Below are 27,628 nucleotides of genomic sequence, written 5' to 3'. Positions count from 1 at the left end.
TGCAAATAGGATTAAACGTATAAAAGGAAGAGAAATCTTCTTGAGCAAACTGAAGAATCAGGTTACATCTTTAAACAGAAAAGTAACTGTTGTTTGTGGTGTGGCAGGATCAGGAAAAAGTGGGATCATTGCAGAAGTAGCTTCTTTGGCTTCAAACTGGATTTCTCGGTAAGAAGAATTATTTGCACTCCTTGCTGGCAGCGATATTAAGAATTGTAAGTCCTTGGAAATATAGGTACTGTAGCTTGAAAATTAATCTTCAAAAAAAGTCAACGTAGAATTTGGAGAAATTCTTAACAGATCTTATTGCTATCAGGCATGCTAATTTCTTATCAACAAGCTTGATTTGGATCCCAAAATCCTCGGAATTATGTAAAATAACTTTATAATGAAAAATGAAAAACATATTTTCTAATAATTTGCATATTTTATGCTTAATTCAGTTCAATAATCACAAGGGGGTTTTTTAGATATTTAAAAATAATCCTATATATACCCTAGTACCGGTATAGCTATTTTATTTATTGAATTGGAAGAGGCCACCATAAGCATAAGATCTTGAAGAAATTCTATTAAATAAATAAAATATAGTTCTTAAAATGTAACAGGGATTAATGAAGCACAAAATATTATTTCTAGAAGATTCTGAAATAAAAGATAATTCAAGCAATAAAAGCTTAGATGTTTTGGGGTTTTTTTTTTTAATGCAAAGTGGTTTTTCATTTTTTTTAAAAATCTGAATGAATTCACTCAGACTGAAAAAAGAGCTCCCACTGGAAAAATAATTTGGAGCAATAACATGATGTTGCCCAGAATTTCCCTATTTTACCTTATTTTGTGGAATGGGTTATATTATAGAAAGGGTCTAGGACTTTTTACATTTTGTTGGAATGAGGGAGAAGGTGGTGGGGTTGTTCATAGTGGAAGGAAACAGAACGGAACAGTTTGGGAAGCAAGAGGAGAAAGTTGGAGATTCATCCTTTAGAAGTTCACACTACCTTAAACACAAAGCAGAAACAAGCGCAAAAGGGATGACTCTCCCATTTTTCCCTCTCACTGGAATGAGGGAGAAGGTGGTGGGGTTGTTCAGAGTGGAGGCAACCAGAACGGAACGGTTTGGCAAGGGTTGGAAAGTAGTGGACACAAAGGGATGAATCTCCAACTTTCCCCCATTGCTGGAATGAAAAAAACTTTCCGTGCAAACTAGTGGACATAGAACACAAAAGGGATGAATCTCCAACTTTTCCCACTCGCTGGAATGAGGGAGAAGGTGGTGGGCTACCCCTTCCCATTTCTTCTCCTAAAAAGCACACACACACACACAGAGCAGGGGGTGAGAGAGGGAGGGAGGGAGGCTACCCCTCCCATTCCTTCTCCTATAAAGCACAAGGAATGAAGAACGGGGTGGGATTCCTAAGGAGGGGATGTAATTTTCTTTTAGAATCACTGAACCAGAAAAGATTATATGAAGTAGGTATTTTTTTGATAAAGACAGGGAAACTGCACTCATTTGTTATTTCAATTTCTGCTTTACTTCTAATCAAATTGAAATATTAAAAACCCCGCTACTTCCAGACAGAATGCAGAGTGGAAGGTAATGAGAAGGAACAAATCTTCTGATTGGCTGAAAGTGTCCCCTGCGTCCAAAAGGCCAGGGTGAAAGTGCTTTTGAGCCCGTTCAGCGAAAGGGCCAGGGAGAAAAGACAGCACCGAATGGCTGGGGGGCGGAAGGCAAACCACGAAAAAGTCCCATTCCATTATCGAAAGCCAATCTTTCAAGTAATCTGACCCAAACCAAAAAGGCTTCAAAGGTTCAAGGTGGCAATTTAAAGAGCCTTTTCCAGTGGGGGAGTTTATTTGTTTATTTCTTCTTTTTTGACCCAGGAATCTCAGAATTGTGCTTCGATTTATTGGTATAACTGGAGAAAGCAAAAATGTCCGATGGCTGCTTCTGAGTCTTTGCTACCAAATAGCTGACATTTATAATGTTTCTGTTACTTTATCTGAGGTATTATTTCATTCTTCCTTGCTTGGATCAAGCACCAATGCATTTTTATTATACCTTCATGTTTTTTTCACATAAAGTAGTAGGAAACAAATACAAACCTTGGGACTGAGATGGATCAGTGCTCCCTGTGAGTTCTATGGCAGATGGATACCTTGAGTAGAACAAAATCCAGAAAAGCTATGCATCCTTTTTGGGGGGCAAAAATTGATGGAAAAGTGCATTTACATCTATTTTTTCTAGGAATGTTTTAAAATTTCCCACCATCATCTGCAGCCATAAGGTTTTCTGATGGTCTCCCATCCACACCTTTGACAGGCCTGACCCTGATGTATTTTCCTAAAAAAAGCTTAATACAGATAATTCTCAAAATTTATAGTACAGTACCATCATCATTCTTAAGATACATTCAACCCCTAACATTTTTCTTTGAAAATGTTTGACTTTTCATCCAAGAAACTTCAGAACTGAAAGAGAATTGAAGAAGCTTCTCAGATGAAAAATGAAACCTTTTTAAAGAAAAAAACCAATAAGGCCCAGTTGCCTTCTAGGGGAAAAAGGGCCCTTTGAATAGCCCTCATGTGTTCCAAAGTATCTCATCTGAGTAATTTTTAAAGCATGCAGACAGAGCCCTACTAAATAGCCACCATAGCCTGACCTACAGCACAGAAGTCATCTAATCATATTTTGTGTTTCTCAAAAAAGGATTTTGAGGGACTGGTAGAAGAATTTTCCTCTCTGCTGGAATTTGCTACACAAGACAAGCCACTCCTAATCTGCCTGGATAGTATAGATGAATTATCAGAGGAATATGGTGCTGACCTTTCTTGGATACCACCTGAATTACCAAAGAATGTGTATTTTATTGTTGCCGCTTGCTCAGAATCAGATACTTCATGTATAAGAAAACTGGAGGTAAAATGAAGTTCCTGAATGAATTGTTTTTCATTCCATATTTTCTCAGATAGTTGGAATTCCAAGAAAGCTTAATAATGCCAGCCACCTTTGAAGCCAAAGCATCTGGCAACATAATAATTTTGATTCCTTATAACGGGTTCCCAACCCCCGGACCGCTGTTATAAGGAATCAAAATTATTACGTTGGTGGTTGCTTTTGCTTCAAAGGTGACCACTACCAGGTTGAGGCCAATTTGGAAGCAGGCTACTTGAGCAGTGGGCTGGCACCTACTGTATGTGCACCTACCAGCCCACCACATGTGTAAATTGAGCTGCATTAGCACTGACCCACCACACATGCAGCAGGTTTCCCCACTCCCACTCCTCCAGCTGTGCCACCAAGCTGCAAAGGTTGAGGACTGTTGCCTTATAATACAGTCATAAATTTTGTGGATCAGAATAGGATTCACAAAAATGTCCACCAATCACCCTATCATCAAGTCAAAATAAGGTACATTTTCAGAACTTAAATTGATTCACTTATTGAAAAGAAAAGTTTAAATTTTGTAAATTGCTATTTAAAAATATCTAAAGAGTGGCAGAATACTATTTTTGTTCTTTCAGGTTTTCAGGAAAAGTTATGTACCAGTCTTATCACCAACATTCTATCAACCAGTGCTGATAGACATTATGGAGATATACTATGGAGATATATAATACTACAACACATTTCCCTACCTATTTGTCATGTTTTAATGTTCCTTAGACAAAATGATAATAGACCAATGATTTTGTTGTGCCTGTTGGCATACAAATCTAATTTTTAATGTAAATTGGAAAAAAACAAAGCATTGTTCATTGTAGTTTTAAGCTGAGACCTCAGTTTTAAGTTTGCATCCATATGCAAAGATGAAAATGAAAATGAAAATGAGCATTTTGTGAATGAAACAGGACTTTTTTCTTTTAAATTAATATTTACAACAAAGTGTGTGTTCAGGGTAAAGAAGGGTCCTACAGGAAAGCTTCTCATGTCTTATCTCCTTTTTGATCTTTTGATATTGCTATTTTGATCTTTGGTCAGTCTCTTAGTACTAGGTAGACTTGTGAAACAGTGTTACAAAATTGACCTCAGGAAGACAAAATAGCTGCTCCTGTTCCTCTATACAGTTTAATGTAAATCTACTTTGCAGCTGTGCATACATGTGTACTAAACATGCACAATTTCAGCTGAGTTTTGCGTTTATATCGTAAACCTAAAAATCAGACCTGTGATTACTGGATTAAGTGACAGAAAAATCTCACTGTAATGTAAAATGTCCTTTGTTCTAATATTTGATTATATTGTCTTGCATTTGATTAGCAAAAGTGATCCTGTTGTTCTTGTGATTGACAATAGTGCAAAAACTCATGTATGTTTATTTTATTTAGAAAATAACCTTGAAAGAACAATTTTTTCAAATACCTCCTTTAACGTTTGAAGAAATCAATGAAATTATCACCTGCTGGCTCGAAAAGGATCATCGAAGACTCACTCAATATCAGTTCAATCACTTAATGGAAGCATGTAAAGCCTGTCCATTGCCACTTTACCTATATTGTGCTTATAAGGAATCCTGTTTATGGACATCTTTCAGCCCAAACACAGAGGTGTATCTCCCTCAAAGTATACCTGACATGTATTCTTGGAGGCTGAGCAGAATGGAAAGATCTCATGGAGAACAAATTATACAAAGAATGGTGGCTTATTTGACACTTTCAAGAAATGGCATCACTCAGGAAGAATTGCTCAATCTCATGTCAATGGATTGTGTGGTCATTCAAGAAATAAATAAATTCCAAAAAGGTTCAGTGTCAGCATTTCCACTAGTGTTATGGCTGAAATTTTTAGATGATTTTGGAGATGATCTGAGAGAGCAAAGAACTGATAACACATATGTTTTTACTTGGGCTCATATATCTTTAAAGCATGTGTGCATACAAAGATACTTGAAATCACAAGATTCCCAAATATCGCTACATGCTATCTTTGCTGACTATTACCTGGGTAGAAGCTCACAAGAGTTCAGGAAGTGCAGTGAACCATCAATATTTCAGCCTCTGGCCTGGACTCTGAAAAAAGGATCCAAGACCAGCTACAACTTCAATGTCCGTAAAATCTTTGGAGCTCCTTATCATCTCATCAGATCAAAAAATATTCCTGTTCTGATTAAAGAATGTCTCTTTAATTATGAATTTCTTTTGTACAAATCCTGGGCCTCATCAATTGTCAGTGTTGAAGAAGATCTAGGAGCAGCTATTAAAGCTGACAGGTCAGTTCACAAAAGTAAAATAGAATTCTGTATTAACCCAATTATAATGAAGTAGCTCATTGTTCCCTACTTACTACATCATCATGAAATGGGTTTGTAACTCCATTAGGCAGTTCTAGAAGGTATTAACTATGGAGTCTGGAATAGTCTGCATTGAAATATGTTTTATAGATTCACTATACATCAAAATGACATTCAGATAAAGCCTAGCTGGAGAACTTGTTGACATTTATTTTATCAGGTTTGTATGCCATCTTCTCAAAGAACTCTAGTCAGTTGTTTTTGAACTCCCCTAAGTTTTGATCAGTCTGCTGGCTAATAACGAAGGGAAAAAATAGTAGAACAACTCACTAAATATCATGTTTCCTACGATTACTAAGAGTATTTGAACATTCTAATATTTGTCACACAACTATCTTGTGTTCCTATTTTGCTCATCATTTTGTCATGCAATGAATGACAAATTCTGTATAACAACCATGTAAGACATTTGCTATGAGGGCAAAGAAATCAAAACTGCATGTTGACCATTTTTTTCTCTTGCTCCCTCAACAGGAGTATACCTGACTTAGCTATATTAAGTGAGACTCTCAAATTGTCCAAGAGGGTTTTAATAAAAGATCCATGCCAGATGGCTTCACAGCTCATAGGACGTCTTCATCAGATTGTTGCAGCTGATATACCAGTAGCACCAGGTAGAGCAAATAATGAGCCTCTGATTTTTATAGAAAAATTCCGATTCTACATTTTTTTATGGTGTTTTGGTTTTTAATCTGTAAATGCCACTACTGGGATATAGACAGCAAAGGCAGAACGAAACTATACTATTAGTACCTGGAGAATTAATTCCATAAAACAAGCTACCAGCAAACATCGAAACGAGTGCACAAGGGAAATTTAATAGAGTAATTCACCAAATAAGCAAGACCTAAATTTAGGTTTATATTAGAAAACATAGTTTAAATATATAACAAACAATTGGATAGGCGGAGTGAAGCCTATCTAGGAATTTGAAAATAACTATTTAGTCATTTCCAAAGGATAGCAAGGATTCGAAGCAATGCAGTTCTTTAGCTTTAATTAAAAGAATTTCTGATTATTGATTTGGATGATTGAAATGTTTTTTGGAGTATCAAAATGGATCCCTACTATGAAAGACCCATTTCTCTTTAGCATTGTGAGCTCTGTTAGTTAATAGTTTCCCAAGGCTATTCGTTTGGGGGGGAATAGTTCATTTGAATTTTTTGGGAAATTAGTCATTAGTTATTTTTAAATAAATGTTTCAACAATGTCCAAGTCAATCTTGTATTACAAAATTGTACTACAAAATTCTGTATGGAGGTTTTTAATTATAGAAAGTAAATGATTAATAATTACACTTTGAAAGTTGTATCTCTTTCTGAAAGAAAAAGTACAGAGGTTCTATATCTGAAAAAGTTATTTTTTAAGAATTAGAAACAGCAATGTATCATGTAATATTTACTGTACAAGATGTATATTACTGTATAATTATTAATACATATTTTTCCATGTTGATTCAGGTGATCCAAAAAGATACCTTTATCTGCCAGTTCTTTTATCCCAGTGTCAGAAATCTTCTATTCCTGTTCTTATACCTTCAACCTCTTGCCTTATAGCTCCTGGTGGACTTCTCTATGATCTTTTGAAAGGTGACAATATTATCTTTTCAGAAATGATTTAATCCCTAATTCATGAAGAATTTTACATAGGCTGATTTCCATAAGATTTGGCCAATACCATATAAATCTATGTGACTTGCAATTTGATTCAGAAAAATCAACTTTACTATTATGTAGGTGTGCTGAACAATCTGCCAATTTCATGATTGGTTGGTTATTAAAATCACAATTTTTTTTTCTTTTAAACTTTAACTTGCTGGCGCTGAAAGCAAATAGTTGGACAAGCAGCAAAATAATTAACCATTTTTTATTTATAAACATAATCACTGTTATCACAAAATGTGTATACCCAAAAGAAAGATAAATCTTTAATTCGTTTTTGGCTTAGCACTGATGCTATTCATTCTACCTCTGACACGTGTTATTGATTTCATGCTTTAACAATACTGCATAATACCATGTTTCACAATGCTGCACTCTCTGATAACACCAGGTGTTACTGTGTAGTAACAGCCCACAGATTATAATTTTATGTATGACAACCAGGCACAAAGAAACAACTCTCACTATTCTTTGTAAGGATATGAATCAATTCTTGCATTGCATTGAACAATGCAGTACAATCAGTAATAGAATTTCAGTTGTGGGGAAAAAAATCTTTCCTCTAGTTATAAAGGAGGCACCAATACAGTATTGTATTTTTATAAGACAAGAGAAGGCCTTATTTTCAGAGCTGTTTAAGGATTTACTGTGGAGTTACTAATTGCTTCTTTCCACTAATTGATTTTAATCAGTTTTATTGCTCTTGGGGTTTGAGCAGAGCACTTCTAAATATAAATCAATTGGCTGCAATCTTTGATGCTGTACAAGAGGGATTCTGAATTTCTTTACTACAGGTTTTGTGGCAAGGAACCCATGCTTGGAGCAGTTTTGGAACTTATTAAGAAGGAGGACAACTCCTCAGCCCCAGCCATGTGTTTTTAACTCCGGTCTGCTTGGAGTGAAAAGTTATTGCAATAGTTCAGGCTTTAAAACACATGGCAGGGGCCGAGGAGCGGTCCTCAACAAACTCCAAAACTGCTCCACGCATCGGTTCTTCATGGGCATTGGCATGCCTTTCCCTCTATCACTAGCCGTGGGAGGAAGATCATGAGCCCAGTGGGAATGGTGGGAGGCCCAGAGGATGGGGCGGAAGGGTAGTGCAACCGTGACTTAGCTGTAGGATAATGCTCTAATCCATCTTGCCATCAAGACAGAAATAAGAATCGAGAGATGTTTGTATTGAGTTTTGTTTGCTGCTGATTGTTGCAATATTTTTGTGTTCAGATCTTTGTTGTCTTCCAGGACTCTTTAAAAAAAATCCTGGAAAGGAAATTGTGTAGATCAAGGAAGCCAAATTTCTCTTTGACTTGGTGACTTGACTTGGAGAGGGGCTGGAACATCTCTTGTTTGCAGGGAAGAGGGCAGAGGGAGGGGGAAGAAACCCAAACCAGAATTTATAATTTCAGGAAATTCTAATCTTGGAAGCTGAAAATAAGTTTTATCCCTATAATCATAGGTTTATTTCTTATATTTGGCCATACTTTGGGAAAGACTGATGTAGGAGATGGTGAGTTGATTACACAGAGCAGTGAAGGGCTAACAAAATGTTTACTACCACACTGTAGGCATGGCTTATGCAGGATGCCCTGCATAAGCTTTCATATTTTAGTGAAAATTGGGTGCTCTGGGTTGGAGCTCCATTTTCGCTACCCCACAGCAGCCCACCCCTGACCCAGAGGCTTTATACACTTTGTTGAGGAATTATATATTCAATTGGTGCCAATATCTGACATTATTATGGCATTTGAAAAATGTAGCATACCAGTATCCTCCAGAAAATAACATCCTGTAGGTCAAGTACATGGATTTATTAATTGATCTAAAAATATTTCTGATTTTTCTGAAGTATTAAATATTTCTATTTTTGATATTCTATAACAGTGATGGTGAACCTTTTTTCCCTTGGGTGCCGAAAGAACATGGGTGTGTGCTATCACAAATGCACAAGTGCCCACACTCATAGTTCAATACCTGGGGAGGATGAAAACAGCTTCTCTGCACACACACACACCGGGAGGCCCTCTGGAGGCTGTTTCCCAACTTCTGATGGGCCCAATAGACTCACGTTTTGCCCTCCCCAGGCCCCAAAGGCTTCCCTGGAGATGGGGGAGGGCAAAAATGTCCCCCTCATCCCCTCCAGAGGTACTCCAAAAATGCCCTCCCAGAGCCTCTGTCTGAGCCAAAAATCAGCCGGCTAGCTCACACATGCACGTTGGATCTGAGCTAGAGCAACAACTCCGCGTGCCATCTGTAGCACCCATGCCATAGGTTTGCCATCGCTGCTCTATAACGCCTGATATTAATGAGCAGAAATATCTGAAGAAGTAGCCTAGTAGTCCTTCACAAGAAAAGTATTAATTTTCACTTTTTCATAATTTTACTATCATACCAGGAAAAGTAAAACTAATTTTAACAATCAAAATTTGATTTTGTTAGCATCACTGTTCAGAAGGAAAAGCCAAAAGGTGTAATTTGGTTGAGAGTTGGGTAAACACATTAAATATGAAAAAGCTCCTCACATATCAAGATGTTAAGATATCTAAAGATAGAATAGAAATTAGTGATTAAATACATGGCATGCAGCTATAATAATGTGGCTTTAAAAAGCTATTAATTTCTCTGCAAAGAATGGTCAATAGGCTGATTTTATTGAAATTAATCTTCTACCTGTGAACAAATTCAAAAATTGTGCTATCATGAATCTCTAGGTCATTTGGACAAAATTACAGCAATAGGAGAAACCCAGAAAGATCTTGTAGCTGCAACAGTTTCCAGGGATGGTATTTTGAAAATGTGGGATTTGACTCTTGGCAAAGCAGTCTTGACTCTACGTGAAATTGGGACAAATATTAGTGCTATCACGGTATGTTTGGACAACAGGCTGGTGGCTGTGCCTGACAAAACCACCATTAAAATTTGGGATCTTTCCTTGCAAAAAGTGGTGTACAGTTCTGATGAGTTTTTGGATACACCAATACTAACATCTTCAATGAACGGACAACTTCTGCTGGCTTTTTTTAGCGGGAACTACAAAATTCAGGTGAGTTACTTGTTTAGAAACTCAAAAGCCTATATGCTCTGGTTAGACTTAGCTGTAAATATTTTTTTGTCCTTTGTTCAGTTGATATGCATAATTGTAAAGGAACCACAAACAGATGATATTGTTAGCATTGCTTCTCAGAGAAAGGAGCCAAAATTTATAATTTAGTTAAGAGAGTTGTGCAAACACATTAAATATCGAAAAAGCTCATATCAATATACTTTGACAGTTTCCCAGGAATATTGGGGAAATAACACAGTAGACAGAAACCAGCTTTATCTGAATGTGTTGTATAAAGAAAATAAAATCAACTAATTTCAATAGGTATTAAGTATTTCTTTTTTGTGGATGTAGATAATTAGATTTAGATAAATTATTTGGTATAGATTCTGAAACAATATGTTTTAAAAAATCATGCTTAACTAAAAAGGTTCTTATGCAGGTGGCCCTGCTTATTTTCAAGGTTGCATTCCAACCAAGCTACTGGGTTAAGACTACTATAAATATATATATTTTTCTGTTCAATTGGTTCTGATTCTTGGAGACTATATGGACAAGTCCTTGCAATTTTTTTAAAATAAGGTTTTTCAAAAGAGGTTTTCCTTTACCGCCTTCTTAGAGCTGAGAGAAAACCACCCAACTGGCATTGTGCCAAGGCAGGACTAGAATTCAGATCTCAGATTCTAGCCTAATGCAATGCAAAATATATCTTATATGTGTGTAAAAGTCTGCAAATGTATAAAATGCATAAAAAACCTCTATAAATACATATTTACCCCTGGTTAGAGGAATTGGTCTATATTTTCAAACTGTAGATAATGAGACCCTAGAATAGATAATAAGGCTTTCCTGCATAACTAAATGTTTCCTTTTAATTTTTCCTGTTATATTCTGCAATGCAGATTTTAAAAAGAAAAGGGAAAATATGGAGATTTAAGTTGATATGAAATAGCTGGCAGCTGGTTGACTATTTACTTTCATTTCCAAATGTTTTAGGTTTTTGATCTTGCTCATTCATGCCAACTGCTCCATGAAGTCTACCTTTACTCTGAAGAAGCTCCTATGCACAAGAGTCATTCTCTACTAGTATCAAAGAACTCAGTAAAAGATTATGTTCTGTGTGCGTATAGGTTAGTGTAACTTAACGTCATGCCAATAAATTATTAAAATTCTCTACATAAAAATAAGCTATGGGTTCAGGAATTCTTGGTTTGCAGAATTTAGTAGATTCCATAAAGAAAGGCCTTATAGTTTTGGCAAATTTAGCTTGACAATTGTTCAGACACTGCTTTGTAATGGAAGATTTTCTCTATTTCTTCCTGTAATAATAAAGGTGGGATAAAAATAAACAAGTAAATATCAGAACTGAATGCTGAATTCTGAATTACAGGATATAGAATACTCTCCTTTATCAGGAATTTCAGTTTAAATAATAAAGGATTGTCATTTAGGGAGGCAGAATTGCATAGCCCTATCAGAAATGGTATAATATGTACTGAAACTGGAAATAATTCAAGGCAAATGAACTTTCCAGACAATCAAGGAAATATAGCTATGAACAAGAGATATATGAAGTGCCAAATATTTGAGGGCGGGGGCATATCAGTTATTTGCTTGGTTTTATGACTTGTGAGACTTCAGTAGGGGATTATATGGCATGAAGGAATTGCAGAAAAGTGCCAAAGTGGCCTGGCTCATTGATTTAGATCTTGTTTTGTATCTTTTCTTATTGGTGGCTTTTTAAAAAGAATTGATTTTGCAATACGATGGCTTCCATCTGTATTTTTCCCTCTTCTTTTTCCAGAAGTGCAAGCGAAGCAATGGTTTTCAGTGGCAAAAAGGGAGAAGTTATTGCTAAACTGAAAAGCCAGGAACCAATGGCTGCAGCTGAGGGGGTGGCTATCACTAAAGATTATTTTCTTGTGATCTTCAGGTAGTAGTGTCTCCTAGCTGGCTCTCTTTTTGTCACTTAGTCACTTTCACACATTCCTCAGTCAGCAGAAAACTATATCAGCTCCAGATCTGCGGTCCACATTAACATCTAGACCCAGACTCTGTTACTTGTTTCAGGGCACTGAAAGCTCCTAGCCTCCCTCCTAGGTGACAAAGCCTAACAAAATTTATACACCTCATGGCTACCATTGAACACTGTCAGAATAATAAAAATACTCTTTATCATTTAAGACAATATAAGGCTACCTCACTCATGGGCGAGGAACAAGATAAAAACAAATTAAGGGGGCATCTATTTGACATACAGGGCATGTGAAGCCAATGCTATTTGCCTAAATCCAAATTTGATTCCCACATTGGACTAAGAGATAAAATAAATTGTTTGGTTGTGACATACGTTTTGTGAATATAGTCAATTATGGCTTATTTAATAAAACAGGACTAAACAAATTGTGCCCAATCACAAGTTGTAGATTATGCCATTACATCATGCCAGAACCATACCAGATTCAATTTTTATGTAATGGAACTAGTTTTAAACACATTTGTTATGTTTTTCATAATAGAATAGAATAGAATAGAATAGAATTTTTATTGGCCAAGTGTGATTGGACACACAAGGAATTTGTCTTGGTGCATATGCTCTCAACGTACATAAAATAAAATATACATTTGTCAAGAATTATGTGGTACAACAATAAAGCTAGATGCTCATATTTTTCCTTGTTAACATGTAGTATTATTTTATTATATAACTCTTCTTAGATATATTCAGGTGTATCTATTAGTATATCTCATCTAAAGACAATTATCTTGTTATAGGTGTCCTTACATACGAAAGCAAGAAATTGTACTTATAGAGCTCTACAATGTCCATACTTTTGCTTATGCTCATAGTCTGAAGGGATGCTGCAATGATTATATTCACACTTTTGCTGTAAATCATTTGGGATCTCATCTTGTGGCATTCAGTCCTATTCCAAATACTGGTACTACTGAGATTGTATCATGGAACTTGGAATCTGAAGATCACAAACACTTGGCTATATTTCCTTCAGTCCTTGGTGGTGGTAAGTATTTTTTCTATGAATTTCAAACATTTTTGTAGAAAAAGTGTGTAATAGTAACCCAGAAGTAAGAGTATTTCCCCATTCATTCAGTAAATAAACAAGAATGTCAAAATATAGGGATGCCTGGCCTTATTTAAACCTGCATTTGTTTTCACAAATTGACTAGCATGGGTGGAGAGAGCTATAAAAAAAATCTACAAATCAGTAAAAATAAAGTATGGCCAGCTTAAAGTCATTATGAACATAAGGAATAAAACACCTGTAATGCTCACAGCTGATAAAACTTGATAATTTTTCAGAATTTATACCTCAAGAGAATCAGAACTAGCTAGTGCTAGTTTTAAATCCAAGTCTAGCACTCATTCAAAAAATACTAAACACATATTTAATAAAAGAGCTAATGCTGTTTGAAAAGAGCATTAACCCTACATGTTTAAGGAGGGAGTGCCCAATACTTGAAGGGTAGAGGGCAAATCCATAGCAGCCTTAAGAAGCCCATAGGAGTTGATCTGACCAAAGGTCCTGACATTAAATATTCAGTGAGCCACGCAGATGATTCATATGGCAAGACTTCTTCTAACAGAAGAACTAATGGCCCAGGGATAATGCAGTGGCATTCATGGGGAAATGTTCTTTAAAATGGTTATCAGGACATCTTTATGCCAAGGTTTCTAGAATGTTAAGACCAACCCTACAGTCCATCTCATCAGATGCCATTTTTAATTAGTAGTATCTTAAAGATTGTTAGGAGAGTTTAAAAAGTGAAAATATCATTAAAACGTGGCATAAGAATAGTCAGTGGGATCATGGGTAACAGTGCTTTATACAAACAAAATCATTTATAATTTAAATTGGAAGTATTGAACTAGAATCAGGGGAGGAAGAATTTTCCTTGCCTTCATAATTGTCCTCTAGACTTTTTCAGTTTTGTCTACTATGATCCACCATGCAGTTACCAATGTTACTGAAAGATCTATAATAGATTACAAATAATCTAGTTTGTTCCATAGCTAGGGAATATATTGCCTAAGTGACAGATGAAATTTGGCATTTAGTTTATTTGTATTGTTTTATACATTTTCACCTTTTTTCTTACTATGCAACTAATTGTAGTAGTTGCGTAGTAACTACTTTTTCTTCCAAATACAGGTGAAACTCAAAAAATTAGAATAACGTGCAAACGTTCATCTCCGAGTCTCCGGAGAGGGGCGGCATACAAACCTAATAAATAATAATAATTTATTTCAGTAATGCAACTTAAAAGGTGAAACAGGAGAGTGACTCAGCAAGGCAAGATTGTTCAATCTGTGATTTGTCATAGTTGTGATGATTATGGGGTACAACTCATGAAAACCGCAAATCCTCCATCTCAGAAAATTAGAATATTACATGCGATCAATAAAGCAAGGATTGTACATAGAACAATATCAGACTTCTGAAAAGTATAAGCAGGCACATGTATTCAGTACTTGGTTTGGGACCCTTTTGCAGCAATTACTGCCTCAATGCAGCGTGGCATGGAAGTTATCAACCTGTGGCACTGCTGAGGTGTTATGGAAGACCAAGATGCTTCAATAGTGGCCTTTAGTTCTTCTGCATTGTCTCTCATTTTTCTCTTGGCTTTTGCACAATATTCTAATTTTCAAGTTTCACCTGTATATATTCATTCTTTTCATAGCCTTGTATTTTTAAAAACTTCAGCAGAATTCTTTAAAATGTCTATGTGCCTACATTACACATGCAAGAATAGCCAACAATCTAAATTTTGCCTAATCATTGCCACATTATGAATTTCATATATAAACACAGAGAGAGGGGGGAGGGAGGGAGGGAGAGGGACAGAGAGAAAGAGAGATTAGATTATTTTCTTCAATAAATAAATGAATAAGTTTATTTAGTTAAGGACTTAGGCAGAGAACAGTTCACATTTTGGATCATATTTATATAGAAATACTGAAAATTAAAAGGGCAGAAGCACTTTTATAACTTCATTAGCCAAAGCACTGCCCTTTCAGACCTTGCCAGATACCCCCAGTTTATGGCTTAGGACAAAGTTATTCTAAATGCCAATGCTTAGCCTTTTTAATGGTATTTTCATAAATGTCTTACTTAGACCAACTCGAGTTTTAACTGATATTTTTAAATGATCACACAAGCATTAATGAATGTTGAGATTTATTGAACAATGGCCAAAATGATCTTTTCTAATTATCATAATTAATGTATTTGTAGGTATATGCTCCGACCTTCGATATTGTTTAGCATTCTGTGATGGCGATAATTACCTTCGATCCTGGAACTTGGCTTCCAAGATCAATGACCCGTCCTTGACTGTCACTGCAAGCAACACAAAGAAAACAAATGGTATTCAGGATATTGTGACAATGAAAAACTACCCCAGGTAACCAAAATAGGCAGAATAGGAGGGAAGTTTATGTTAGAAGTAAATTATGTGTACCACTTTGAGACCTGGAATATATTTTTCACCAATTCTAAAGGCAGGACAGAAAGTTGAAACAGCCTGTTCCCAACGTAGCATTTCTACTTCCTTGTATTTATAAGAAAAGCAAGATTGTGGAAAAACCAAAGGCTACAAAAGTTTCTGTAAGACTGAGAAAAAAATAGAAATTGGACTTCCATAATATTTATGCATTTATACTCATTGCTTCATTTCTCAATATTTATGCATTTCAATTCATTGCTTTATTTATTTATTTTACTTACTTATAAAATTTATAGGGCATCCAATTTACTTCAACGTAATCCTTATTACTGGAGGACTAGTTTTATATTTAATTAGGGTAATTTTATTTTATGCTGTGCTAAACAAGTCTGGAATAACAGCTCAAGGCTCTTAATGGGAACCTGTGAAATAGATAAGCACAGAATTAAAAACATTGGAAGCATTTGACAAAATGCCTTTTCATATCAGAATTGAAGATAAGTATGGCATTACAGGCGAGGCATTGTATTTCAGGATTAGATGCTCATACCTCTGAATACATTCCTGGCAGTTGTCACAAAAAATAGAACCAATCTGAACCAAATTAACCTTCTGCCATTTTTTTTTGTAGAACATACGCCTTAGAGTTTACTGTATTAAATCAACAACTTACATATAGAAATACCTTTTCATTTTAACATTCAGTTTACCTGAACAGAACATCAGGCTTTTTTCAATTCGTGTAACTTTAATCTGCATCATCTTGATTTCAGTAACAGATACATTGGATATTGGAGGGTTGTTGGGTTTTTTTGCTTGATTTGCTTTTCATCAGATGAGTGTTGTTTTGAATTTGTAACTGCCTTCCTTGCTATTCACTATCATATAGATCTTTGGTTGTGAGGCCAAAATGAGGGGAAATCCCCATGTAAGCTCTTGAGCTTTTGGGGGAAAGATGGGACGTAAATACAAGGTGAAGCTCATGATAAGGGAAGCAGTTGGGCATACAATTGATCACTCAATTGTACATATTGCAATTCTTAATCCTAATTCCGTAGCTCAAAACAACCAACTATCCTATTTCCACATAAAATCATGTTTTTAAAAAAATCTTAATGCAGTAAAATATAATGGTAAAGAATAGTATTTTACAAGCAAATATATGGCAAATTACAAGAAACATTTTTCTTGCCATTTTTTCAATAACAGAGAAATAACCATTTTGACATTTTTGCAATATAGTAATAACAACAACAACAGCAATAATAATAATAATAATAATAATAATAATAATAATAATAATAATAATAATACTGTATTTATATTAATCTATCTTTCCAAAGGTATGCTGTGTGCCGAAACACAAGTCCGGGAATCATAGCAGTATGGAATATTGTAAAATCCAAATGTAAACATAACGCTGTGCGGGTGGAAAGAGGGCTGGTAGAGAACACAGATATTGTACTGGCGAGAGACATGAAACTTTATATACTTACAGGCAAGGGAATAGCCTCCTTTGCAGATCCTCCAAGATCAGTTTTCCAGGTACCAAACACATTTTTTTTTCTCTATAAATACTGATTCTTTGCTTTTCAGCTGATTTCATTAATGGTGAATTTATTGTGAAAAAGATGAGTCTGATAAAAAAATGATTTTGTAGTGAATGAGGAGAACCTTATCCAAACTTTTGAGAAATTAAAGGGTTTAAATATCTTTGAAGGAATTAATGGAATTAAGTCTAAAATTTGTCAGTTAAATCTAGAAAATATGGGTAACCATCAATTCATCTACAGTGATCCCTCGATTTTCGCGATCTCGATTATTGCGAAACGCTATACCATGGTTTTTCAAAAAATATTAATTAAAAAATACTCCACGGTTTTTTTGCTATACCGTGGTTTTTCCCACCCGATGACATCACTCTCTTCCTTCCTTTCTCATCTTTCTTTCTCTCTCTCTCTTTCTCTATCTTGCTTCTTCCTCTCTCACACTCTCTTCCTCCCTCTCTCATCTCTTTCTTTCCTTCTCTCTCTTTCTCTATCTCTCCCCCTCTTGCTCTCGAGTGGCGGGCGGTGGGCGGGCGGGCAGCAGCAAGGAGCCGAAGACCGGGGTTTCCCCTTTGCGTGGGCAGCGGGGAAGACCCAGGGAAGGTTTCTTCGGCCGCCCAGCAGCTGATCTGCTCGGCAGCGCTGCTGCAGGAGGACCCGTGTCCGAAAGCCGGTGAGAGGGGTGGATCGGGCGAGCGGGCGAGCGGCGGGCGGGCGGGCGGTAGTGGCGAGGGTGCCGGACGCGCTGGGGGGGCGGGGGCAGCCGACATTCAAAGCAATCTTTGTCGGCTTCCGCACTTTCATCGCTCCCCGGCTCCACCATCTGCGCATGCGCGGCCATGGAAAAAGGGCGCGCATGCGCAGATGGTGTTTTTACTTCCGCACCACTATACTGCGGAAAATCGATTATCGCGAGAGGTCTTGGAACGTAACCCTCGCGATAATCGAGGGATCACTGTATTCCTGAATAGAGTGCCATAAAGTTATTTTACAGGGGAAAATAGTGGATAGAAGTACACTAAAATGGTAGATATATGTGTGAAATTAGGGATTGTCTAATTTTTAAGATGTGTGTAGCGGGAGGGATTGTCAGGGAGGGGCCTAAGACCACCCAGTACAGTATTAGAAAACCAGGAACATTTAGGTTCCTAGATATGCATGTATTACAACTTGGTAACTTTTTCTCTGTACCAAGCAGAAATAATATTTTATGCAATTCCAGACGCTGTTCATTTATGATCTCCTGAAAAAGAAGTACATAAAAAAGCAGAGTGGGCTTTACATAATTCCTTGTCCAAATAACGAATACAAGATGCTTGAAGGAGGCCTTCTACTTGGTCTTTCTGAGAATAGGTACCATTTTACAACTACATATTTGTATTACAAGTAGTCCATATTTAGTGACCCTAAGTGAGGCCAGCAACTGAGTCATTAAGCAAAGCAGTTACTAATTGAAATTGAAATTGTGCTTATGATCTGGAAAGAAATTGCTTAATGTGGAAAAAATTGCTTTATTTACACCATCTATCACTATCAATAGTTTAGAATACAGTAGTTATAAGTTTCAAACCTTAATCAATTAATCTTTTTATAAAATTGTACTTTTTTGTAAATTGTAAAATTAGTGAAGTCAATACAACCTGACAAAATCATAAGGCTCAAGTCTATTAAAATAAAAAATATCAACATGAAGAGGTAATTCTTGTAATAACATTTGGGTTAATTTTAGTAGATAATTTTAGCAGAAATTTGTAAACCTAAGCATTATTTTATTTTTCATTTTTTTATTTTTAGATTAAATTTATCTCCTATGCTTTATTACAAATTAAATGTTTACTGTATATTAATAGAATTGCTAATAAAAAATAATACACTTTTGGTTGTTTTGTCTGATTCTTGTTGTATTTTCAGAGACCATTTTGTTACTTGGAACTTGGAGACAGGACTTATTAAGGATCGATTAAGACCAGAATACAAAGAAAATTTTGCTTTGCAATCTACTGAACCCACTCTCCATTCCTCATCCAAAGAAAACATGAAGAGACCTAAAGGAATTTTGTATAAAGAAAAAACAGGTTTCAAATATTTAATTCTACTTGAAGGCTAAATTGTCAAACTAATTCTATGCAGTAATCAGTAACAATTGAAACATAAAACCATTCCTTGGTAAATTGGAGAAACTACACAGAACCCATGATGTCAGGCTGATTATTTTTGTTTTTGCATTGTGGCCTGCATTTATTTATTTATTTATTTATTTCATTTGATTTATATGCCGCCCCTCTCCGAAGAATCATTACCACAGTATTGTATTATGTCTATTTAACCATGTAATGTGGTCGTAAAATATTATCCTTCTCACCTTTTCTACTGGCACCTTACAATTATATTACAGTACTTTGTTTGTATGTACAGACAGCTTATGTACCAGAGACAAATTTCTTGTGTGTCCAATTTTTTCTGTTCTGTTCTGTTGTTATTCTCTCCTCTCCACTGGTGGCAGTGCAAATCTCTGAGGGGAGCTGATTCCAGAGTGCCAGCGCCCTCACAGAGAAGGCTCTTCCCCTAGGCCCTGCCAAGCGACATTGTCTAGTTGACAGGACCTGGAGAAGGCCGACTCTGTGGGACCTAACCGGTCACTGGGACTCATGTGGCAAAAAGCGGTCCCACAAGTAATCTGGCCCGATGTCATGTAGGGCTTTATAGATCATTACCAACACTTTGAATTGTGTCCGCAAACCAATCGGCAGCCAATGCAGTCCGTGGAGTGTAGGAGAAACATAGGTGTACCTGGGAAGGCCCATGACCACTCACACGTCTGCCTTTTGCACAATTTGTAGTTTCGGAACACTTTTCAAAGGTAGCCCCATGTAGAGAGCACTGCAGTAATCGAACCTTGAAGTGATAAAGGCATGAGTGACTGTGAGTACAGACTCCTTGTCCAAATATTGTTCTTCTCAGTCATCTGAGATGTGTCTCCTTTCAAGATGGTTCCCGTCCGAAGACCTCCTAAAAGTGGTTTGTCAGTCTGAATTTTCATGGAGCTCATCAGAGCCCGCTATTTTCCAGCCAGTCTTGCCGCAGTGCTTCTAGTTTCTCAACTCCATTTCTGCCGGCAATAGAATCCTCCAGATTTATGGGGGGGGGGGGGGGGTTGGGGGGGGGGGACTTCTTTCTCTAGGAAAGGGATGTAAGGGAGCTCAAATGACTTTGGGATGCTGCAAATAGCCATAAATGCAGGTCATTTGCTGAATGTTTGAAATGCAGTCATGTGACCATCAGTGGATTAACCATTAGAAATTTAGTTTTGGGTGTAAGTACATTTTGGGAGGTCCATTGTAATTCTGAATAATTGCTAAGTGACCAAGTGTAAGTCTAGGACTATCTGTATACACTAACTCTGCTTTGGCTGTGTAAATGTTTAGTTTTAATCATCTCTAATGCTGATTTTTCTATTTTTAAATGTGTTTTTACATATGTATTATTTTTCAAACATACATTTTTATGACTATTGTACACCATCCAGAGACACTACTCATGACACAGGTAGCTATATAAAATTGAAAAATAATTAAATATAAATATTACATCTAGAAAAATGCAGTAATGCATTTTACCAACCAAACTCAAATCCAAATCAAGCCCTCATAAATTTATTGAGATGCTAGGTCTACTTCTGATTTAGATGCAGGTGTGCAGCAAAGGAGCATTTACTATATCTGAGTGCTCTTTCATTCGTTTCAAAAAACAGTATGGCAGAAGGATGTCAAATTGCTGTAGTAATTGCCCTGCTTGTAAAAAAAGTTACACCAAAGAATCGTATTTGGAAGGCTAAATGGTATTTAGTAGTAGTAAACAGACACTCTCACACATGTTCAGTAGCAGATTTCAAAAATTAAGGAAATTTTTCAAATAGATATCAGTAGTAGATACAGTTTCATGGAAAAAACCCGAAACTAGCACTATGGATCCTGGCTTAATCATCCATTTATGGAAGGCAACATTAATCTTAAACCCCAACCCTGTTGATTTTTTGCAAAACTTTAAAATCCAGGCCTGGGATTCAGAATGTGTTAAGGGTACCATTACTTGGTTTTCTTATTAATTAATTAATCGTCATAGCTGCTGTTTGTATTTATTTCGTGAATATTTTTATTGCTTTAATTTTTAATTGTTTTACAATTTTAGAATTGTAAGCTGCTCAGTCAGTTGGTTGAGTTGAGAGGCTATAGAAATTAATTATTTATCCATCCAAACCATATTAAGAGTAATTTGTAAGCTATCTTACAACTAGCTTACTGAAGAGTATAACTAGAATTCAATTTTTGTTTTAATGCAGTAGCCCCCAATATTTTGGGCATAAGAGACTGATGGTTTTTCCATGGACTATGAGGCAGCAAGTTTTGCACACTGCCTGAATCCCATACATACACCACGGATGGGGCTTCGTTAATTTCTGCAGTCTGGCAAAGTCAGTCTTAACTGACCGTAGACTGGTCCATAATCCAGGGTATGGGGAGCCTTGATTTAATGGATACAATCATGTCTTTGCAGAAATCTGAAACTACACTGCTCAAAAAAAATAAAAGGTACATTTAAAAAACACAATAATCAAAAGTAAATCCAACTTCTGTGAAATCAAACTGTCCACTTAGGAAGCAACACTGATTGACAATCAATTTCACATGCTGTTGTGCACATTCAACTTTGTACAGAACAAAGTATTCAATTAGAATATTTCATTCATTCAATCTAGGATGTGTTATTTGAGTGTTCCCATTATATTACATGTGGCCAAAAGTACTGGTACCCCACCTTTTCCCAAAGAATCCCAATTTGCTATAAAATAAGTTGAAACTGACATAAATAGCACCCATTATTCTTTATTCCTCTAATATTTCAGAATATACCCGTTTGAGACAATAACGGCAGTCGAGCATTTTCTGTAGCTCTAAATAAGAGTTATACACTTTTCAATTGGCAACTGCTCCAGTTGTCTCAGGTTTGATGGATTTCTTCCTCCAACTTTATGTTTCAGAGAGAACTATAGTATTGGCTCCTTCTATAAGGGAAGGATATTGTTTTGGCAGAGTAATGGTGCAGTGATTAGAATGCAGTATTGCAGGCTAACTCTGCATTCCATTGCCAGGAGTTTGATCCTGACTGGCTCAAGGTTGACTCAGCTCCCATCCTTCCAAGGTCAGTAAAATGAGGACCCAGATTGTGGGGGCAATATGTTGACTGCTTACTGCTTAGATAATGTTGTAAAAACATTATGAAATGGCATATACAGTAAGTCTAAGTGCTATTGCCATTTTTAACTTGATATTGCCTTTTAAAGGGTTTTTAAAAATATTTCCTCAGTCTAACCTACAATATTACTTTTTCCTAGAAGTCTCTAAATATCAACCAAAGCCCAATATTGCTTAATGTTTGACTCTCCTGAGACAAAACAGTTGTTAAAGTCCTTTAACACCACTATTAAAAAATCACAAAAATTACTTGTATTTAATGTGTAATACCATAGTATTTTTTAATATATGCCTTTCTCAGTATTATGGCATCCCTGGGAAAAACGAAATGAAACCCTTACTGGAAAGAAAAGGAAAAAAGAAAAGGCATTAAAATTGGAGGTGGAGATATTACAAAAACTAGCTAAAGAAAAGAGCAATACTATTGATCAGTTCCTCCTGAGTGGAGATGAGAAGGTGAGTTGTACTTACCAAATCACCATTTATACATATTTATACATACTTATTTAAACGTTAACATGCTTAGTATGCTACATGTATTCAATTGTTCTATAAATATGTTAAGAGATAACTCACTTGACATTGTAACTTTTCAAAAGTTAACTAATGCAGACTTTTCAATGCTGGTATCTTCCTGCTGTGTGTGGCACAGATGACAGTATGATGTCTTACACATGATACCAAAGTGCCATTTATCATATATCTCTTTTTTTAAATTTGTACTTTGCCTTTATGCTTAAACAAGCAAGCAAGACAACTAACATTAAAAATAAGAATTAAAAGTATAAAATTAAATTATTAACAGAACAGAAATGAACTACAGTGATCCCTCGATTATCGCGAGGGTTCCGTTCCAAGACCTCTCGCGATAATAGATTTTTCGTGATGTAGTGGTGCGGAAGTAAAAACACCATCTGCGCATGCACACCCTTTTTCCATGGCCGCGCATGCGCAGATGGTGGAGCGACGAAAGTTCGGAGGCTGGCAATGGTTGTTTTCCATGCCGGCCACCCCCCCCAGCGCCTCCGGGCTCCTCGCCGCTACCCCCCACCCACCTGATTCGCCCCTCTCACCGGCTTTCTTGGGGCACGAGTCCTCCTTCAGCAGCGCTTGTGGCAACGGCTTCTCGGCTTTTAGAATGCCCGCCTCCTTCCTTCCCTCCCTCCTTCCTTCCCTCCTTCCTTCCCTTCTCTCCTTCCCTCCCTCCTTCCCTCCCTCCGCACGTATTTTTAATTTATTATTTTTTTAAAAATCGCGATATAGCGTTTCGCGAAGATCGAGATCGCGAAAATCGAGGGATCACTGTATTGCACATTTTATAAATGCAAGTAAAGTGTGACCCAAATATGTTTTAAGAATACAGATAGTCCTTAGATTACAACCATTTGTCCAGGGACCATTTGAAGTTACAGCAGTGCTAAACGGGGGAAGTATGTCCAGTCTTCAAAGTTGCAGTCATTGCAGCATTCCCAGTCATGGTCACATGATCATTATTTGGATGCTTGGCAACCAGCATGAAATTATGAGAGTTGCAGCATCCTGCAGTCATGTGACTGCCATTTGTAAGTTTCTCTGTTGGCTTTCCATAAGCAAAGTTAATGGGATAGTCAGCAGGAGGTTGCAAGTCCCCTAAGACTTTGAGGAGCACCCATGTGGCACGAGAATGCCAGAGCATTCGGCCACTTGCCCAGAGACAATAGAATGCGCCTACCTGTTATTCCTAGTACCCATCCATGGCTCCTGCCCGCTTGTACTGTATAGTCCCAACTTGCCTGCCTGTAGCTTGTGATCACTGGCCTGTTTGCCTATGATTGTTTCAAGGGCATAAACAAGTGCTTGTGGATTATTGCTTCTTCATACATCATGGTCATGTGAGGTTCACATTTGATGGCAATGAGGATTGCTGGGATTGCTGTTGCTAAGCAATGGTCACATAACATCATGCTTTATGACTGCATCGCTTAGTGATTAAAATTCCAGTCCCAATTTCGCAAACAAAGCAGTTGTTTAACATGGGCTACCTGTATACTTAGTATTTAAAGATCCTTTAGCACAGTGGTTCTCAATCTTTTTAATGCCGCGACCCTTAATACAGTTCCTCATGTTGTGGTGACCCCCAGTCATAAGTCTAGCACTAATTCTCCCAACAGAGCTTCAAGCTGATTGGCAGGTAAGTCAGAGGGACACCCCCACTGTAAACGACTGATTGGTCAGATTGTAAACATATTTTCCAGAGTGCCAGAATAGAAGCTTTAGTTCCTAACACCATGGGAGATTTGTCTTTTTCCATGGTCTTAGGCGACCCCTGTGAAATGGTCGTTCGACCCCCAAAGGGGTCCTGACCCCCAGGTTGAGAACCCCTGTTTTAGCATAACAGTCTTAACTGCTACCTTTTGCACCAATTGCTACTTCTGGATGTTTTTCTGTGCAGCCCAACATAGAGCACTTGCAATAATTCTTTGGAGTTTAGTTTAGTTTGTTTTAAAATGGAACAATATAAAAACCACTCATTGTTGTAGCTATATAAATTTACTAAATATAAAAAAATAAATAAAATGTATTTTCATATAGGTCGTGCTGATATATAAAGGAACCCTGTGTGAATAGAATACTGTGCACAAGTGTTAGGCAATTGTGCAAAAATAGTGTAAATTAAGAATGCTTTTAGAAATCAAAGTGTTAATAGTTTATCTTTATCAATTAACAAAATGGAAAGTAGATGAACAGAAGAGAAATCCAATTCAAATCAATATTTGGTGCAGCCACACTCTGCCTTTAAAACAGCATCAATTCTTCTTCTCTGGCAATATTAATCTACTAACCAGAGCATACAAAACATTTGTTAGACCAATTCTTGAATACAGATCACCTGTCTGGAACCCGCACTGCATATCAGATATCAATAGAAATTGAGAGTCCAAAAATATTTCACAAGAAAAGTTCTCCACTCCTCTGCTCACTACAGAATATCTTATTCCACCAGACTTGAAATGATGTGCTTAGATAGTCTAGAACTTCACTGCTTTTGACCAGACCCAAATGTAGTTCGTAAAATCATTTACCACAATGTCCTGTCGATGATTTCTTCAGCTTCAATTGCAAAAATACAAGAATACACAATCGATTCAAACTTAATGTAAACTGCTCCAAAATCGACTGCAGAAAATATGACTTCAGCAACAGAATGATCAATGCCCAAAATGCACTATCTGACCCTGAGGTTTCTTCCTCAAATCCCAAACACTTTAGCCTTAGACTATCTACAATCGACCTCACCCCATTCCTAAGAGGTCTGTAAGGGGCGTGTATAAAAGCATAATTGTGCCTACCATCCCTGTCCTACTGTACTGGTGCCTAATTTATCTGTACCTACTTTGCTAATGTTTATGTTTAAACCAATACGTACTATCTTGTACATGCTTGACAAATAAATAAGTTAAATAAACAAATTCTTACACTTGCACAAAGTGAAGGATTCTGCAGGATTTAAGTTAGGTGTATAATTAACCAATTATATCAAGCAGGTGCTAATGATCATCAATTTCATATGTAGGCTGAAACAGCCATTAACTGAAACAGAAACAGCTGTGTAGGAGGCTCAAAACTGGGTAAGGAATAGCCAAACTCTGCCACTCAGGTTGTGGAAGAAAATTTCATGTCACAGATCATACACCATGAGCACACGAACAAGACAAAAGGCAGTTATACTGCATCTCCCAGGCAAAGATTTCAAACCGGACTGGGTTTTCAGGATGTGTTGTTTAAGCTCTTTTGAAGAAGCACAAAGAAATGGGCAACATTGAGGACTGTAGACACAGTGGTCAGCCAAGTAAACTTAATTAGCAGATGAAATGATATACCATGCTTATTTCCTTTTAATATCTGAAAATGCCCAACAGCGCAATCAGCACAGAACTGGCAGAAAACAGTTGGATGCAGGTACATCCATCTATTGCTCAGAGGTCTGGCCAGAAGTGTTCTTTATGGAAGAATTGCAGCCAAAATTCCATAGCTCCAATGTGGAAACAAGGTTAAGTACTCAACTTAGCCTTAGGGAGGGCCTGGGGTGCAGAAAAATGGCAGTGATCAGGATGAGTCAAAAGTTGAAATAACTGGCTATAGTAGGAAGCAGTTTGTTCATCAGAGGGATGGAGAGCAGTAGATAATGAATGGCTGCTGGTAACAATGAAACATGGTGTTCTTTGTATTTGAGCCTGCATTTCTGCAAATAGAGTTGAAGATTTGGTCAGGATCAATAATGTCCTCAATCCTGAGAAATTCAGGAAGATACTTATCCATGCCATACTATCAGAGAGGTGTGTGTTAGGCCTGAAATGTATTCTGCAACAGGAGAATGACCACAAACATACAGCCAATGTCATTAAGAAATATCTTCAGCATCAAGAAGAGATGGTTTGGCCGTCACAAATCCCTAAACTCAGCACTGAGTCTGTCTGAGATTACATGAAGAAGCAGAAGGATTTGAGGCAGCTTACATCCACAGAAGATCTGTGGTTACTTCTCCATAGATATTAAGAACAATCTTGAAATTTGGTTAAGATTCTTCAAAAACTATGTGCAAATGTACCTAGAACAATTTATGCTGTTTTGTAAAGGATGACCACACTAAATATTGATTTGATTTGGAGTTCTCTTCTGTTCATTTACTTTCCATTTTGTTAACTGATTTTAAAAATTATTAACACCTCTATTAAGAAAAAATAAGAATTCTTAATTTACAGCATTTTTGCACAACTGCCTAATACTTTTGCACAGTACTATATATTGTCAAAGTTTAGTGCTTCTATAATTTATTTCATAAACAAAGCAATCCTATTACACTGTGAAAAATAATTGCTCCCTACTTCTTGTCTTTGCAGTGGAACCATGTTGCTTAATTTATTTTTGCCAGATGTTAAATATGTTTGTTTTTAACATAATTGCCTTTTCCCCCCCAGATAGCTGTGTGTTCCTACTATGCACATCATCTGTCAGTGTTCAGCTTGGAAACCATGTCCTATCGCCACACACTTGAAAGCAAAGAATCAATGCTTTTTTTATATAATGCTACTTTAACATATACTGGGCATTATCTAGTGCTTTCCAATTACAACGAGGAGGAAAAAATCAGCTATGTAACACTATGGAATTTAATCACAGGAAAGGTATAATTTCTGCAATACTGGGCAACAACAAAATTTTGTTGTATCGTGGTTTCCAAATCAAAAGACGATAAACAATCTAACTCTCTGCAAATAGTTTGTGAACTAACATGCTTTATCGCCCCCCCTCACATTTCCATTAGTTGGTTTAACTAATTTTGGAATGTTTGAATTGGGTTATTCTATCACCAAACTATTCCTTCTATAAT

The 27,628-nt window shown here is 36.7% G+C and overlaps 1 protein-coding gene across 5 annotated transcripts in view; it reads left to right on the top strand.

Moving 5' to 3' along the window:
* LOC139170371 (NACHT and WD repeat domain-containing protein 2-like) overlaps positions 1-27,628 on the top strand; it is a 59,024-nt gene that overhangs the window by 26,682 nt on the left and 4,714 nt on the right. For 2 of the 5 annotated variants that reach the window (XR_011559618.1, XM_070757495.1), the window contains exons 13-27: positions 10-168; positions 1,885-2,008; positions 2,711-2,920; positions 4,330-5,210; positions 5,766-5,905; positions 6,752-6,880; positions 9,661-9,992; positions 10,989-11,122; positions 11,797-11,925; positions 12,768-13,015; positions 15,248-15,416; positions 16,802-17,003; positions 18,228-18,358; positions 18,917-19,080; positions 22,559-22,713. Coding sequence is in view for 4 of the 5 variants with exons in the window: in XM_070757495.1 (XP_070613596.1) it covers positions 10-168; positions 1,885-2,008; positions 2,711-2,920; positions 4,330-5,210; positions 5,766-5,905; positions 6,752-6,880; positions 9,661-9,992; positions 10,989-11,122; positions 11,797-11,925; positions 12,768-13,015; positions 15,248-15,416; positions 16,802-17,003; positions 18,228-18,358; positions 18,917-19,080; positions 22,559-22,713 (3,307 nt within the window). In the remaining variant the exon portion in view is untranslated. Of the gene's footprint in view, positions 1-9; positions 169-1,884; positions 2,009-2,710; positions 2,921-4,329; positions 5,211-5,765; positions 5,906-6,751; positions 6,881-9,660; positions 9,993-10,988; positions 11,123-11,796; positions 11,926-12,767; positions 13,016-15,247; positions 15,417-16,801; positions 17,004-18,227; positions 18,359-18,916; positions 19,081-22,558; positions 22,714-27,215; positions 27,423-27,628 lie in introns of all 5 variants that reach the window. The other 3 variants (XM_070757493.1, XM_070757496.1, XM_070757494.1) reach the window with 3 other exon arrangements.

This window comes from Erythrolamprus reginae, chromosome 7 (genome assembly GCF_031021105.1).
Source record: "Erythrolamprus reginae isolate rEryReg1 chromosome 7, rEryReg1.hap1, whole genome shotgun sequence".
NCBI classification, from domain to species: Eukaryota; Metazoa; Chordata; class Lepidosauria; order Squamata; family Dipsadidae; genus Erythrolamprus; species Erythrolamprus reginae.
The sequence above is the reverse complement of the archived record's forward strand: the minus strand, read 5'-3'. Positions and strand labels throughout refer to the sequence as shown.